Source organism: Cynocephalus volans, chromosome 7, assembly GCF_027409185.1.
Source record: "Cynocephalus volans isolate mCynVol1 chromosome 7, mCynVol1.pri, whole genome shotgun sequence".
Classification (NCBI taxonomy): Eukaryota; Metazoa; Chordata; class Mammalia; order Dermoptera; family Cynocephalidae; genus Cynocephalus; species Cynocephalus volans.
The window spans coordinates 16,949,546-16,967,749 of record NC_084466.1 but is presented as its reverse complement, the minus strand read 5'-3'; the positions used below and the strand labels follow the sequence as shown (position 1 = coordinate 16,967,749).

General features: G+C 38.6%; 1 protein-coding gene across 1 annotated transcript in view; it reads left to right on the top strand.

Annotated features, from left to right (window-relative positions):
- Positions 1-14,936, top strand: part of DNAJC3 (DnaJ heat shock protein family (Hsp40) member C3) — a 73,817-nt gene extending 58,881 nt beyond the window's left edge. The window contains exons 10-12 of the mRNA XM_063102989.1: positions 8,024-8,156; positions 8,995-9,143; positions 11,100-14,936. Of these exons, the coding sequence (XP_062959059.1) occupies positions 8,024-8,156; positions 8,995-9,143; positions 11,100-11,257 (440 nt within the window). The 3' untranslated portion in view covers positions 11,258-14,936. The remainder of the gene's footprint in view (positions 1-8,023; positions 8,157-8,994; positions 9,144-11,099) is intronic.
- The last annotated feature ends 3,268 nt before the right edge of the window (positions 14,937-18,204 follow it).

The window sequence follows — 18,204 nt, the reverse complement described above, 5'->3', positions numbered from 1 at the left end:
GGTATAGTATTCTTTGATTTTTTGATTATATTTACAGCTTTGATATAATATACACAACTTGTATTATTATATACCTAAATCTTTTTCTTGCTCCATTGCCTTTAGACAATATTTGGTTCTATACTACTCAAAATAAGGAAGTTGGAGTATTTTCATCTTCTCTTCCATCTCCATTCTAAATATGTGTTAGTATACTTTTACATTTTTAAGGTTTGTAGTATTTAATGTCTGTCCTCTAGCTGTAATTGTGGATAGTTAGGAAATGAATGCCATTTAGTAGGTTAATATATTATGAATCTATAGCTGCAGGATCAAGTCGTGTTTTGAATCCATACAAAAGGAGATATGATCATGTTACCAACTAGTCAAGGTGTCAGACAGATGGAGTCAGTTGTTCACAGATGGCCACATTTTTAATATGCTTCTCATTTGCAGCAGGACTTTTTTGGTAAGCTCCCCTTCACCCCAAGCTAGAGTTACTGTTTCTCTTTGCTAGAAGAAACCTATTCCTCTGTCTTACTAAGAACACCTGAGATTTTTAATGATACAGTTTGTGTAACTGGAATCCACTTTCTTTGAGAAGATGTTCTTCAGCTCCGTAACTCCTGGCTGCATCCTAGACCTGATGAATGGCTTTTATCCTAGGATTCCTGTCACTGCCTTTCTGGGTTCTGTCTGCTGCTGCTGCCTTTTAAAAAATTTAATCATGTCCATCTTTCTTGGATTCTTTTTTCATTTTGCTGAAAGTACATCCTGAAAAGGTAGTGTGAATACCACTGATTCCAGAAGGGAGTATTGCAGTCTTCTTAGAAATTCTGAGGAAAAATTATTTTTAACTCAGACTTTTATGTATAGCAAACTAATAGTTAGGGTAAGGAATTAATGCAATTGTTTGCAAGTTTTTCTTTGTCATTGTCCTGGAGACATTTAAGAGTATGGGAATCACCCGCTGTTTAAAAGTTTAAAAGAATCTTCATGGAAGTCTGTTGCTTTATTGGGAGGTGGCTTTTTGACAGCTTCTCTTTGAAAATGCTCTGTTTAGATTTTCTCTCTCTTGGGCTCAGTTTGAGATACTCTTGAGTTTCAAATTTATTTGTGAAGAATTTACCAAAGTAGTCTCATTTTAATTTCTCTACTTTTATATTTCTTATTTCTTATTTTGTGTATTTGAGCTTGCTTCTTTTTCTTGCTTAGGCTACAGGTGTTTTTAATTGATTTTTGCCAAAAAAACTTTGTGATTTGTCAGTTCTATTCTTTTTGTTTCGTTAATTTGTTTTTTTTCTTACAATTCACCTTTAATTTCTCCTCTAACTTTGAATCATATGATTAATTCATTTTTCTTCCTTATTTTTATTAAAACCACTGCTACAGTTTGAATGTGTCTTCCAGCATTCATGTATTGGAAACTTAATCCCCAGTGCAACAGTGTTGAGAGGTGGGGCCTATTAAGAGCTTATTAGGCCATAAGGGCTCTCCCCTCATGAATGGATTAGTGCCATTATCATGGGAGTCAGCTCCTAATAAAAGGATGAGTTTCGCCCTCTTTCCTTTCTTTCTCATGTGTGCTTTCTTGCCCTTCTGCCATGGGATGACACAGCTAGAAGACCCTTGCCAGATGTTGGCTCCTTGACCTTGGACTTCCCAACCCCCAGAACTGTAAAAAAATAAAGCTCTGTTCCTTATAAATCACCCACTTTCAGGTATTCTGTTATAGTAGCGCAAAATGGACTAAGACAACCACCAAGGCTCTGAATTGTCCTCTCAGCCCTGCATGAGCTGTGTCATATAGGTTCTGAAAGATATGGTTGCCATTATTAATGATTTTTTAAGAATTTTGCAATTTGTACTTTTATATTTCTTCTTTGTTGTAAGAGTTGGAGAGTTTTAAAATTTCTAGGTGGAAGGTCCTTTTATTTTCTGATTTATTATTAATTTCTAGCATCACTGCAATCAGAAGAGAATGATGTTTTTACCACTTCCATCATTTTTTTTTTGAATTTATTACTGTTTTCTTTCTGACCTAATATGGCCAACTTCTTGAGTTTTCCCTGGGTGCTTAAAAAGTAGGTTTCTGGGATAGAGTTGGGCCTGTCAATCAGCTTTATTTTATATTGTGGTCTTCCTCTTCTTGCCTTTTTTTTGGGTGTGTGTGGGGGGGGTCCACTTGATCTGTTACAAACAGAGGTAAAAGTTTCCCTCCACCAGTGTCTCTCTCCTAGTATATAATTCTTGCTTTTTATAAATATCATTGTTTTATTTGATGTACATTATTTGATATTCATTATGTGATTTCTAATGTTTAACATGAAATCTCTCTTTTTTGCCATTTGGTTTTGACCTAAATTCTAATTTATCTGCTAAGATTGTGAACCAAACTTTATTTGCATTTACCTGGTAAAACTATGACCAAACTTTTATTTTCAACTTTTTTTGAGTTAGATGTATCTCTTGCATAGAGTTGGGTTTTGCTTTGTGATCCAATATGAAATTCTTTTAAATTATTTTAATAAGCATAATGTCTTAAGCATATTTACATTTATTGATATGACATGTTTGCACTAAGTTCTGTCATTCCATTTTCCTGAAATCTTTTCGCTATTTGGCCTATAGTATCCTGATGTTTAGGAAGGTTTATATTTTTATACTTGGTTATTTTTATAGTTTTATTAATTTAATGCCATTTTTTTCAGCAACATCCATTAGTTGTCTACTGTGAGGAGCAATTTAATGTGTTTCCTCCTCTGTCTCACTATTCTTCCACCACTCAACTTAAGGAAATTCTCTCTAGGATTTGCCATTATAATGTTACTCTATTTCTCAGTGGCTGATGTTTTCTGATTGCTTTAGCTGTAATAAGTGGGAATTAATGAACTTTCTCATTTTCTTTCCCCTTTCTTCTCCCATTTTTTTTTTTAGCTCTATCCCTTTGCATTGTCAGGGCACACATTCTGCTCTGTGTAATCCCCTGGTTTGTATACTTGGTTTTACATGAAATAGATTCAGTGTATGCTGTCCCTTCTTTGTGGTTTCTGCAGCCATCTCTTGGCTTGTTCATCCTATAGTAGTTTCCCAGAGGAGGTCCTGGGAAAAATGATTCCAGATTTTGTCTGTGTTCAAAACTATTTGCACCCTTTATACGTGAAGGCTGAGATGGCTGGATAATAAAGTCCTTTACTCACATTTTTTCCCGTATATCTTATAGTTGTTGTCCATTCTCCTCTGGTACTGAATGTTGCTATGGAAATTCTGGAGCCAGGTTTTTATTTTTGGTCTGACTGCCCAAAGAGTCTTTAGCTTCAAGTCTGTTAATTATGCTAGGATATATCTTAGTGTTGGCCATTCTCAGCCAGTTTGCCTTGGCACCTAGTGTGCCCTTTTGGTATACAGTTGTCTCTTGGTATCCTTAGGGGATTGGTTCCAGGACCCCCATGGATAACAAAATCTATAGATGCTCAAGTTTCATATAAGATGGTGTAGTATTTGCATATAACCTACAGACATCCTCCCATGTACTTTAAATCATCTCTAGATTTCTTATAATACCTAATACACTGTAAATGCTATGTAAATAGTTGTTATACTGTGATTTTTATTTGTATTATTTTTAATCATTATAGTGTTATTTTTAATTGTTATATTCCCCCCAAATATTTTCAGTCGGTGGGTTGGTTGAATCATGGATGTGGGACCTGCAGATATGAAGGGCCGACTGTATAGATTTATTTTTCGTTTCAGGAAAGTTTTCTTTGATTGATTTAATCTGAAGAGTTTTGTTGTCTTTGGCTGGTTTGGTTTTCCATATACATGAGTTATATTCTAGACTTTTTTAGCTCTCTATTTCCATTTCATGTTGTTAGGTCCTTAATTTTTTCTGTTTCTTCTCCCTTGTGCTCCTTCTCATTTTACCTTTACTTTTCTATGATAGTTTTGATTTATTCTTATTTTTCCTGTAGTTTGGATTGCTCACATTTTTATCTCTCCCTTGTTGTCTCACAGTCTCTTTCCTGAGTTCTTATTCTGGCTTTATGATTATCCTTAGTGGAAGTGATTGGATTAAATTTTTATAATTCATGCTCAAATGTTTGCTCAGAATTTTCATGTATTCTTTGGCTGTTTTTCTCATGCATGCTCGTCAGATAAGTTTTGGTGTTCTTTTCCTGTCTTAATTTTAAAAATATCTTTGAATTGATGCTGTGCCAGTTTTTAAAGTTTATTACTCATCATAAAATGAGTTGCATTACCCTGCCCTAGCTATTTGTGGGGAAATTCCTGAGTGTGTTTGTGTGTGTGTGTATGTGAGGGAGTGTTGGGGCCAGGGAAACCTTCTCTACTTAACAATTCCAACACTCTCTACTTCACTGTTTCCACATGTTCTGCTTCCTGCTAAAATGTTTTTTCTATGTAGCCCTGCTCTCTCTGCTTCTCTGAACCAAACCATGTCTGGGAGGTCATCTGCTGCCAGCCCTGCTCACCCTTGTGCCCACTTCCTTTATACACCTGAGGGGTATATCTTTTATACTTCAGGGTGAGCCCCTCACCTCCAGGGAACATATAGTTGCTGCTGTTTTCTGAGGTCTGCCCAGGGCTGTTTTGTTATTCTCTCTCATTGTATTCGCCTCTTTATCTCTTCCTTGTCCCCATAAGGCCTCTCCTTTATCTCCCCTGTCTGCTGTAGATTTCGTGGTTCTCAGAATATGCAAAGGATGCACTACTGTGAGCCCATCCTCACAGAAAGTGTGTTTTGCTGGCATTTTCTGTGATCTTTTACCATTGGGCTTTCTCACTGTTTGCTTTCCCCTCTCATCTTAGATTCATGGCTGATAGCAGCTTTTAGCAGCCCTTGTATAGTTTCATTTTGCTGAAAATGGAGTTTGTAGACTTCCCCAGCCTGTTTATCTTGTTTCCTTTGTATGATATCAGGGAGGAAAACTTAGGTGTTTCACGGGACGTGTTTATATTGAAGGTCTGATGCACTCTTGCCTCTCAAAGTTTCCTATTGAGAACAGACATTAGGGGAATAGAGTGGGAGCCCTGAGGAAGCTGTTGTAGAGACTCGGGTATGTTGATGGTGGCCGGCACGGCAGTGGTGACTGGAGAAATGGTGAGAAAAGTGGGTCAACTGTGGCTGCACTTATATTTGAAGGGAAGGCGATGTAGGACTTGCTGATGGTGGGGGAGGGTGGAGTCGCTGGTGGCTGTGTGTCTGTCAGAAGCTTCTCTGTATTGCAGAGCTGAGGGCAGGCTTTAAGTAGGGAGGGCCTGTTCGCATGGAGGCATCCAGTTTGCCCAGTTGCAGAAACGAGCAGCACTTGACTCATTTTACTTATCAGGTGAGGTCCTTTGATATGTTTAACTTCTGGGTGGGATGGCCTGGGTTTTTTTTTTGTTTTTGTTCCAAGTCTGTGGTGAGGGTCTTGCTGCCTGTGTGCTCTGTTCTACTTCTCTGCCCAGTCCCAGCAGCCACAGCAGGGGCCTTCCACATGCATAGCTTTCACTCTGCCTTAGGCCCCAGTTGAGGTTAATGCTGCAGCCTGTTAGCTGCTGCATAGACAAGGGCCTGCCCAGCCATTCCTTAGATGGTCTTCTTACAAACTATTCTGATGACTGTCTTACAGCTGCTTCTGCCTCCTATACTGAGAATCCTTGGCCAAAAACCATGGCTTCCAAATTTGCTAGGACTTCTTTCTAGTGTGTTTGGATGTGGTTCTCTCTACTTAGGTTTATTTATCATTAATATGATCCCACTTGCTTTCTCTTCTAGGAACTTATCAGATCTGGTCAGCCGTTGTTTTCAGTACTGCCATGTTTACATCATTTTTTATGGTGTCATTTTCATGGAGAAGGGCCAGCACACTCCTGTGCTTACTGCTTGCCAGTTGAGCTGCTTGTTTGCATTGCTACTTAAGAATGTGAGGAGAATATGGAAGAAAAAGCATTTGGGATGGATAAGATTTTTTAGATTCAGAGGTTAGAAAATCAATTGGCTAATATGTAATATGATACTCTTCATCCAGAGCCATAATCTTTTTGTCTTATTCTACTTTTCACAGTTGCTCAGGTATGGTTATGGGATAAATATAATAGGGTGTCACTTACTTTTTTTTGGAGATTCCCCCTCAGAGTGTGGAATCTGAGAAAACATAATTTAAAATGATCTACCTAGTTTATGTCCATGGGAAGTCTTATATCATCCATATTTATGCTTCTAGTTAGTTACTGGTTACTGCCTGCAATCATGTGAATAAAGGAAACAACCCGTAATTTTACATTTATTCTTATATTGGGAAAAATGTATCTACCTTAAATTTTAATAAAAATATCATATAGACGACTGCTTTGGGGAGATACTCTGAACATTTAAGAATGAAAACATGTTTTAAGCGTAGAGTTTGCATAAGTAGCAAAATTGTGTATATTGAAACATTCTCACCGTGTGTTCCTTCAAGATATATTTCCTTACTAGGCTGCGATATTAAGTGCTATGGGTGTTATCTATAAAGTTAAACCTCACTACTATTTTGATGGTGTCATTTATGTACTAGGTTGGAAGTATTTTATGATATCCCTGTGGGTTGGGTCATAGTAATGTTTAATGTTTCATATTAATATTTAATATTAATGCATGAGGTGGGATTTAGACTATTAGGATAAAAGCTTGAAGGGTTTGTCCCCCCCTACTCCCCAAGGGCCAAAGTTGGTGCTGGTTCATTTTTCTGTGTAGTGCAGGCTAACTAAATTTGTTGGACTTACTGTAATCTCCTTCTCATTTTAATCTGCCCAAGGTGCCTTGTTACACTTCTTTCATGATTAGTTGTTGCCAAGATAGAGTGTTCAGGCATGTTATCCAGAGAAATAAATGTCTTTTCCCACAGGGAAATGCATTTCCATAAAAACTAGGATTTGATCCCAACAATCCATTATTTGAGTTGTCTGAGAAAAATTTGTATCAGAGCTCCCAAGATTGCCCTGATCTGGTGATTTGGTAGGAGGACATACAGCACTCAGCGAATAGTTGTATTCGGGGCTAAGATTTATTCCAGTGAAAGTACACAAAGCAAAGTCAGCACAGGGAAAAGGCACAAGGGGCAAAATCTGGAGGAAATCAGTCAGAGGATTCCAAGAGCCTTCTCCCTGTGATATCATACAAGACAATCTTAATTTTTCAAGCAACAAGAAATTCCACCACACAGATGAAGTGCCTTCTACCAGGGAATCTCCTTTAGAGATCCAGAGTTTGTATTGGGGGCTGGTCACTGGGCTTCCTGTTCCTAGCCCATACCAGAATACCAGACCTCCTAGAAGGAAAGAGGATGTTTAGCATAAAACCGTTTGTACAATTCAGGCATAGTGAGCCATTCTTATCAGGGAATGTTGGGAACACTTGTGAAATCCAATTTCCCAAACAGCAACGAGGGGTAACAGTTTCAGGCAGCCCTGCTATATTGACTCTTCCCCACGTTATTAGATATCCAGATGCCTTATATTTTCTAAATATTTAAAATAATCTAAAATAATAGCTGTAATGTGGATTGTCATCAGACTTTCCATACAAGGGCTATATGTGTTTTTGTGTTTTGATTGACACTTTAAAAAACTCAGGTTTGTAATAGTTTATGTTGAAACCAGTGGGTGGCAGTCATTCTGATTGCTGATGGACGATTCCTCCAGCTCCCTTTCTAACCTCTAATTCTTCTGATTTTCTTTGCCATTCTCTTACTTTCCTATGTAACAATCACTTCAGTCTTACGATGGTAAGATTGTTCTGTATGAAGTGCTGATATTAAAATACCTTGAAGGTGTGGAGAGATAATGTGGGAGGGTGGGCAAGTAAACAAACAGCAGTGAATTTTGTTGAATGGAGTAATAAGCTACCTAAATTCAGCCTTGCTTATTAAGGTGATGGCAGTAATGGAGTAATAGTGAAGGGGTTGGGGATGATGGCTTTAATATCAATTTTGCAGGATAAATAAGGCAACAAATTACAATTCCCCTTAACAGTATTGTCTTAACTATATTCTGACAGCTATTCAAGATTACGAAACTGCCCAGGAACACAATGAAAATGATCAACAGATACGGGAAGGTCTAGAGAAAGCACAAAGGCTATTGAAACAATCACAGAAACGGGATTATTATAAAATCTTGGGAGTAAAAAGGTAAATTAATTTAAAATTTGCATTGCTATTTTTCTCTCCCTGAGTCATTTCCTTTATTTATATAATTTCAGGCACACAGCTTAAATGCTAACAATCTTACATCATAAAGCTATTTTGAATATTTTAAAGGCAAATTTCTTTGATAGTGACCAGTACTGCAGTGACAGAGAATTAGTAGTTGGTGAAAAAGATATGACACTACAGCATGAATAGGTATTAGGCCTACATTTTTTAAGAAGGGTGAAGAGGTAGGAGCGAGCTTTCTTCTGGTGGGAATGGGGAAAAGAAAAAAATCTCTATGCCTAAAAATAAAGTAGTGCTTTTAGAATTAACTTGAAAGCACTGGGAGGTATACAATTTACTCAGTATGTGCTTTGATGTAAGACCCACCTTTCCTGACCATGGGAACCATCAGTCTTTTGATGAAAAGTCTGAAACTTTGTTCTTACTAAGTAAGCTAATGGAGAAGCAAAATTGAAAGTGGAGTTCAAAGAGTCAAAGTATCTTTTTAATGCCAAAAATTGAATCATGGTAGCTTGGAAATTCAAAAAGTTAAATTCATCTGTTATTCTTTATAAAAATGGAAAGTTGTGAAGATCAGGAGTATTTACTTTATTCCCAATAAGATTCTAATCTTAGTATACAAGTGTCTAAAGAAGGCTGACCCATTTTAATGATCATCCAGAACTGTACGATCTTTAGCTTATGATACCACTGGAGCTATGTTACTAAGGAACCAGGTGGTAAATTGCCAGTGGGATCTTAATTGGCTCTTCTAATTTTTATGGCAGTGTTGGACATTTAACTAATGGTTGTTAATTTATTTACTACCCCTCAGAAATGCCAAAAAGCAGGAAATCATTAAAGCATACCGAAAATTGGCAATGCAGTGGCACCCAGATAACTTCCAGAATGAAGAAGAAAAGAAAAAAGCTGAGAAAAAGTTCATTGACATAGCAGCTGCTAAAGAAGTACTCTCTGATCCAGGTATTGTTTGCCTTTAACATCTGTCTGTTCTCTTGAAATAGTGGAGTGGGTGAGTTACTAGTTCTTATTCCTTTGACCCATCTTAGAGGCAGTGTCAGAAGCTGAGGGTGGGGTACTGTTGGGAAAATAGAAGTTTGGTTAGGCCCTCACCTCAGGTCCAGTTGGGTGTGGTTCAGCACTCATTGTAAGGAAGTTGTGTGTGTGTGTGTGGAGGGGAGAGAGGGAGAGGGAGAAAGGGGGAGAGGGGGTGAGGGGGAGAGAGACATGCATGAGAGGGACCCAGCCTGGCATATGAAGGGCTGGTGACCCAGTCTGTGAATGGGCTTGACCTGAGCTCCGGACCCAGCCCTCGTGCAACAATTGGCCCAGTCGGTGCAGGATTACAGGCAGATAAAAGAGCCTGACAACTGATGTGGTCACCTAGCTTTACAATTGGCGTCATGAACAGGATTAAGAGCTAGACAACTGGCACTGTGACGATTCCAGACAGCAGTCTTAGCAGACCACCACGATTGGTGTAGTTGAACGGGATTACGCCACAGGCACATAGTGGGTTCGCCCTCTGGGTCTGTGTAGACAGTGAAGGGTCCATGCTGTGAAGGCTGGTGACTGGTCCTCAGCAATGCAGTCTTATAAGTCCAGTTTTATGTCTTCCCTTGTGTGATTCTGGGAAGTCTCATGCATAGTACAGCAGAAAGACCATCAAATGTGGAAATCAGAAGGCTTGAGTTTGAATCTTTTTTCTACTTGAACAAGTTCCTAGAACTACCACAACACAGGCATCTGTTAGAGAGGTCAATGATGAATTCTTTACTAACCTTAACCAGCATGCCAGGCTGGATTGTACAGGGTGCAGAAAGAGTGGATAGTTAGCTCAGGGCCTGCTGTACCCCCATGAGTGTGCTCACCAACAAATCTTGCCCTAAACCATATGATTATTAGATTTACTCGTTGATTTATGTGTTCTTTTGTCATACACTAATATGGCCTGGAAAGTAAGAGGGAGACAGGCTAAGAATTGAGGTAATATTGGATAATGCTTTGCCATTTCCAGAGGGAATACCTGGTACTTTTTTTGTGGCCTTCTATGTCAGTGGGAGCAGAAGATCTGAATTGAGCTAGACAAACTCAACAAAAAGAGAGGAAATCAGGTTTTGTGCCATTTGGCAAAGCTTTTTTGAGCATCTACTTTATTCTATGGAGTTGAAGTTAAATGATCTTTTGTTCTCAAGTATTTATAATCCAGTAAGGAAGACAAAAATGTACTTCACTTATTAAGTAGTGTAGGATGCATACCATCCTGTTATTCAGCAAATATTGAGTGTCTACAGCATCCCTTGAATGGTTTGATCCTCTTAGTCTCTACAGGGGTGGGGCGGCTCCATCAGACTGAGAGGAATCTTCTTAGCGGAGGGGGACCTGAGCTGAGCTTTAAAGTATCAGAGACCAACCAAGGGCATGGGGCTGTGACACAGGGATGCATGCATCAAGAAAAGAGGGCTCCTCATTGTTCCCTTCTCCCATGTGTCTGCACTGGTCTTTTTCTGCCTGGGGCTGAGAGAGGCACAGCAGTGGGGGCACCAGTCACATGGTAGGGAAAGACGAGCCTCCTGGCTGTTTAATCAGAAGAGCATGACATTCGGAGGTCAAATTCTCTGGAACTATTTTTTCTAAATAATTTTTTGGGTAGTTACCAAGCTTGGGTAACTTCTTCTGAGGTGAGATTTAGGGGGCCTGAATGTCAGTGAATAGCTGTTTACAACACTGAACCTCACCCCCTTCTCTGTGACTGGTATTCTTCTAGTCTGTTTCTTCTGGGTGGGAATGGGAGAGCCTGGATTGAGTATCAGACACAACTGTTTTGATAACCAAAAAGTAATTCTCCAAGCCTAACCCAACCCCCCGCTCTGTACCTTAATTATTAGCCGGGTCTTAATTTGCTGATTTCTTTTCTAGAAATGAGGAAGAAGTTTGACGACGGAGAAGATCCCTTGGACGCAGAGAGCCAACAAGGAGGTGGTGGCAACCCTTTCCACCGAAGCTGGAACTCATGGCAAGGGTTCAATCCCTTCAGCTCAGGCGGACCGTTCAGATTTAAATTTCACTTCAATTAAACCGACTTTTTCTGCTCTTCTAAATTTTTTTAAAGATTAAAAACAAAGAAACCTTGTTTCAGGATCCTAATGAAAAAAATTTTCAAATCTTTCAGTTTGTCCACGACCAAAGAGTTGTTTTAATAGGAAAAAATCTGTTCTTACTCATTTTAGACTTAAGGTTGAGGGGTTTGCAAGGGCAGGGGGGCAAGGAATGGTTGTACTGCTGACAAAGCAGCCTGTACGCATTTTATGAAGGTCTGCAAGAAGTGGTCTGAGGTGTGCTCACCTGTGGAAGTGCTCACATATTCTCTATCTTAATACACTGAGGAGATTTTTCTCTTCACAGCCTTGGATAGTAAGTCAGTGCCTACGTGTGTGAGGAGGAGCTGTAATCTTCATAAGAATGGGATGTATTTCAGTATTCTTAAAGTATGAACATTCTGAGCTGTATGTTGTTAGGGACAACTATGCTTAGATTTTGAGTCTTGTCACTTGTGAATGTCTGTAAATCACTGAGCCTCCTTTAGTGTGCATGTGTTTATACCTCTCTGCTGGCGCCAAAGTGGCTGACACTGAAAAGCGCACAGAGTCCATCTTTTAGGAACCTGCCGTCAAATGGTAGTCGATATATCCAGGTTTAGACTTTGGATGGATGTTAACCATATACCTATATATTTTTTTGTTCAGTACTAAGAAGAAAACTGAAAACCACTTAATTTGAATTTAATCATAAAAACCTATGGGCCCTTGTGTTTAATATTAAATGCAACAAATTAACCAAAAGTAGTATGTAAAAGAGGTTCAGATAATATAGCACTGGTATTATTTAAAATATTGCTGAAGTGCAGATTGAAATACTTTTTAAACTGAAGTTTTGAGTTGTTACATAGAATTTCCTCTAGCAGGATTGGCTTAGAGACGCAAAGTTGCTCAGTCAACATAAGCAAATGCAGAATGCCATATTTCCCACTTTTAACAAATACAGTGCAGTAGCTTCTTTTTCTCCTCTTTTACATCCAGACCTGACCCTCTGGCTGTAGTGACTCTCAGGTGGCAATGTTTGCTGGTGTGAAACAGTAATCTGCCCCTCTACTGCACATGAGGCTTCTAGATGTTCTCCTGCCTAGATGATGATACAGGCTTGCAAATCTAGACAGCTCTGGCTATATTCCCACTATCACTTCATTTAATAAGACAGCATCTCCTCTTGAGATACCTTACCTTTTAAGAAGGTAACTGAGAAATGAACTATTCTTTGTAAACTGGATAATTTTTGCCCTAAAAAGAGTGTTACTTTAATTAAGAACAATGAGTATTTATAGAACTATTGATGCTGCATTTGAAAATCTAAGATAATTACTGTAGATACACATTATTACCTTTATTCTGGAAAGGTTTTTGCCTGAAAGCATTTTAAGCATTAAAGGGTCTAATATATTGTTTTTATGAAATCAAGCATTTTGGTTTGTTGTGGGGAGCATCCTGACCACGAACGGCTGTAACAGCCAAGCACAAATTGTTTTCTTCCACAGTCATATCCTGAAAAATACATGGAAATTTTTTTTTTTTGACTGAGACAAAAATCACATAGTTGAGCAAAACACTTAAGTGCTTTTTGCATCTAGTTAGGAGATAATTCATTTTCAAAATTAGTGAAACTTTCAGCTTTCATTTTGTTTTAATATCTATCTCAAAATTCAAGCCAACGTAAAAATAATTTCCAAGGTAAATTCATTTTTGCATATTTGTTAATCTTGGTAATCTCATTACTTCACTAGTTATATCAGCAACTTCTTTTTTCAATCTGGTCCTTTGTATATGATGTTACTGTTACCCTTTGAAATATAGTGATGGCCTCTACCTACTTTCAAAAGTTAAGAATTTTCACACAGAATCAGAACAAAGGAAATATCAAGTCATTTGCCCTTTTGGAGGAGAGGATGGAAAGTGGCCAACAACAAGGACGCAGAGGGTGTTTGGGACGGCTGAGGAGTGGGCCTAGTTGCCTACCGACCCAGAGGCTTGTTTGCATTTTTATTTTCTCCACTTGTAATAACCATAATTTCTGTTCCTGAAGTCTTACCGTGGATTTGATTTAGTCATCTTTACAGAAATGTACAGTTACTTGCCTGTTTTCAGTGAAGAGAAAGGAGGAGCTATGGTGCCAAGTGTCAGCACCAAGGAAGGAAATGAATTCTCTGGAATCTTGTTTTGCTGAAGTAATAATCTTAAAGTTCCAGTCTTGACGGTCACTGGCAGTCTTCACGGTCACTGGCAGTCTTCTGGTGTCACTCAAAAGGAAAGACGGTTACTCCATGCTCTCCTTAAGTCTTTCCTCCTGCGCCTGACATGGGATATCATTATGCAACGTAAAAACATCATATACTAACAAAGCATTTTAGTTTTGCAGGGAGAGGGCTACTTCCACTTTCCATAGGTGCCTAGTAGTCTTTGTGGCTCTTTGGGGAAAAGTAAAATCAGAGGCCTTAGCTGTATTACATTCCATTCTTAAACCACTCCCCTTCCCTTTTTGGTGATCTCCATGAGTAGAGTATCATTGGTTTGTACTTTGTGGGTATTTTCCACAGCAGGAAGTATTAAACACATCAACCTAGAAATGGTGTGAAAAAAATTCTAAAAAGGGAGACTAAATTTAAGTCATTCCTCAGTTCTGAAAGTTTGTGCTTTCTTACCATGAATAGATGAAAACTTGAAAACAATTTCAATAGTTTACTAACGTGAATTGGGTGTAATGTGAATTTACTAATTTTAAAATGTCTTTCTCGTTAGTATTAAAGGTCTGTTTTTAAATTTCAGTGTGAAGACAAATTTTTGGAACTCTGATAACAGAATCTAAAAATTACCCAGTTTTTTTTGAGAAAAATATTACTGATACTGAATAGATAAAAAAGCTAATAGAATAACAATTTGAAATTGGCACCATTTTCTATTCATGGTGGATAATGAAAAATTTCACCTTTAAAGGCATGAAATTGGTCAGAAGTTGTATTTGGCCTTTACCATGAGAAAAGTACGTAAGACGTTTAAGTTTAAAATGACGCCTCAGTCAGATGTGTTGGAGCCGACTGCCTTCCAGACCCAAGGGTACTGGTCATGGGACTTGCAGTACACTTCAGAGGGAAAACCTAGAGAAACTCACGCAACTTTGTTGAATGTAGTTGACGTTTCCATATTTATAAAGGAAGGAGGACGGCAAATGCTAACTTGTCAACAGCTAATATCCTTACTTAAAGATCCTTAAGTCATATATTCCTATTTTTGTTAGTGGCAGAGTTTATTCTGTAATTTCAAATGACCAGAGGTGGGGATTTTTTTTTTTTTAACAGATGATCTCGTTTACTGAATGATTAAGAGTAAAATTAGCCACTGCGTGGCTTTGTGTATAGTAACAGGTTTTGTTGCATTAGTCAGTGGTTGAAACACCTGCAGTGGAAAGCAGAGCTTGGAGGAAGTAAAAATGGGAGATGTCTGATAAGTTAAAATGTTACTCTTACTATAAGGTCATTGTTCTGAATGAGATAAGACTAAGTAACGTAATCCATCTCAATTTAGTGTTTTAATGAAAAAGGAACCTAATTGATTTGAAATTGGTCTCAGACATGTCTACAAATATGGGTACTATTTATATGCCCATGTATTTTCACACTTAATAAAAATATTTATGGTCATATCAGTACTTTCTTGCTTTTGATTCATTTTTAGTCTTTCAGCCTAAGAACTTCTAAGAAAGCCCATCTTAAGAGAAGTCTTTCCAACTTTTCTCCACACAAAATCAGTGACTAAGATAACAAAAGGGCTCCTTCTTTCTGGGAGTTAACAGGGAAGGTCAGCACAAAAAGCAGAAATGGCTAAACTCTCTTAACCCCACAAAAGTCCTTAGATAGCTAGGACTTAAAAAGTGGACAATTCTTTCATTTCAATACTATTAAAATCTAACAAGTTGGCTTTGTATACCCTAATTTGTACATTTCTCTTAAGGTCCTTAGTGGGGAGGAGGGACACTGCCGCCTATCTCAATCAAATTTCTAGCTGCAAACAAAAGTAGCTTTCTTCTCAGTTATACTCTGCAAATTTATATGGAACTTTTCCAGAAAGCTCAATGTCCTCCTGACATCTTGGCAATATATGAGCCATTGGCCTTACTCTGAAGATAACGTGAACAGGGGCAGCAGGCATGAGGGCTGCCTGAGAACTGGGAAAGGAAGGGAGGACCAGGTTCTCTTCCGAGCCTCAGAAACTCTCACTCGGCAAGCACTAAGCAACCCCTCTCCCTTCCTGCCCTAGATCAGTGCTTCACCAAGAATCATCTTAATCTTAAGGCTTTCAGTTCACAGCCCAGAGACCCTGAACTCTGCAAACCTTTTTCTGCTGAGCAAACCTTTGGCAATGGCTGTATGATAAACAGACACATTACAAGCACATTTATTGCCGGTATGCTAGGATTCCATTTCTAAAGAAGTAGTATACAAGAGAACTCAGGTCGCAGTATCTGTTTTGAACATTTCCAACCTTCACTCAAGGTCTACCAGGACTAGCACCACTCAGATTCCTCTAGGGACTGAGCAGCCCTGGCTTGGAAGGGCCACCAGAACATTAGTGCCAAAGTCTTTCTGAGGAAATCAGAATCGAACACTTCTAGAAAGGACGAGGGAAAACCATTGCTCGCAGTATCTGTCAGTGCATTTCAAGTGTTCTAAGTCTTTTTGGTATTTGAATATTTTCCTGTTACTACAGGAGATTTCTAAAGGTATATCCTTGAGCATAGTGTGACATTTGTATACAGTTAATAGGATTTTTTTCTCTTAGAATGATTCTATAAATGTGATTTTTCTCTCCTGTGTGAGGATGCTTTAGAGATAGAAAGGATAACTCTTCTAACAAACATTCTATTATATCAGGTCTTTCCTAGGACGTTGTTAATACTCTACTCCATATTTACCACCTGCTGCAATATTTTGTTTCTTGCAATGTTTGTGCCTTTGTTACCTCAAGTTACTAAAGCCTCAAAGTAGAAAGACATCATTCTACAACTGTACAATCTTTGTGCAAACAAAATAGCATGTCTTCCTCCTACTGGCAGCACTATGTGGTATGCCAGCATGCGGGGAGGCTCTGCCTGTAGGACAGGGCCTCAGACCAGGAGAAATTTATAGCTTTTACTCATATAGTAAGTACTGATGTTATCAACAGGTATACCAATTAGGTTACATTTTGACAATGTTTCAAATGCAAGGAACCCTGAGTCAAATTCTGTGACTTAATTGGATAATAATGTAAATATTATTCTATCTGAATGGTGAAATACTATCAACTTTAAAAACCATACTAAAATAAAATTCTCAACTCTGAAAAGAATGAAGACAAAAATCAAAAACCTTGGTGTATGAGATTAAATTATCACTTTATTTTTCATTTCGGTTTTATTTTTAATTTAATGCTTAAGAAATAAGGTATAAAAAAATTCACTGAGCAATTTTGGATTTATACTAGGTACTTCAGCAAGTTCATGGAAAAACAATTAAAAGTAATATGAATTTTTCCACCAACTTTTTGAAGTACCCTCATATTAATGGATGTTGGCCCTTCACTGCACTTTAGTATCAAATCACCAAAGCTCTTCATGTGGTTTATAAACTCCCTTGCAATACCTTGTGCACTCTGGCTCCAACCACATGGGCCTTCTTTCTGTCTTCGAACAAAACTTCCTCCATACTGTTCTTTCTTGCCTGGTTAGTACTTACTCCTACATCAGGTTTCATAGTAAACGTCATTTCCTTAGGACTTTCCTGACACTTGCCCTTCACAGCATTTTCATTTGGGTATTTGCTTAATGTCTCTCATATATACAGGTGTAGTACATTCAAAAGGATAGCTTGGAACACCATAGGTAATTATTTGTTGAATGTGAAATATTTGTTGAATTGTAATATTTGTTGAATTTGTCCAGGTTAGGGAGACCTACTATATTACTGGCTTTATTTATTTATTTATTTATTTATTTATTTTTTATTTTTTTTGTCTTTTTCGTGACCAGCACTCAGCCAGTGAGCGCACTGGCCATTCCTATATGGGATCCGAACCCGCGGCGGGAGAGTCGCCGCGCTCCCAGCGCAGCACTCTACCAAGTGTGCCACGGGCTCGGCCCTTACTGGCTTTATTTAGATAAAACTTTTAGATACAGTTTTCTTGTGGAAGTACAAGAGGAAACAAAGTCTACATACCAGTTGTAGAAAGACATTAAACTCACCAGTGGTAGTTCGAGGACCATTGTGTGAAAAGCAGTTTGAGTCTGACACTCTAGACTGGCCACTCCACTGTATAATTAGTTCTATTTACTTCAAAATTCATCTTACCCAACAAGGTTAGTACCATATTTCTTCCTTCTCTCCTCTTCCCTCAAATTTAAAATTAAACATAAGGTTAATCTGGAGTCTTTGTCATTCAAATAATGTTTTGGTTTTGAGCTAGTCTTTTAACATCTGAGTAATTTTTCTTCCTTCAATTCTAATAAAAACCTTTAATTTTTAAAGTATAACCACAGGAACCAGACACTGTTAAAAGGTGCCAGCACGACAGGCAGCCATGTGGGCCCCTGGTAAGCAGGCCCTGCCTGCAAGAGGCCAACACACTGCAGCAGGAATCAGTGTGACAGGCAGCCATGACATAAGCAACTGCTGCCACAAAGGCGGCTCACTGCCACACCAGCAACCACTTCTACCTCATAGGTGACCACTGACCACTCACTGGCATAGACAGAAGGAGAGTCACCAGTGGAGCCCAGGGAAAGAGGAAAGAAAAAAGAACACCCACACAGGGTCACCCATTTAAATTGAAGAGCACTAATATACCCCAGTGCACCCATCAGGGTCAGGGGGAGCTAGCCAGGGTGCCAACAGGCCTGCCCAAGAACATCCACCATAACCTAAGAATGACAAGACTACAGG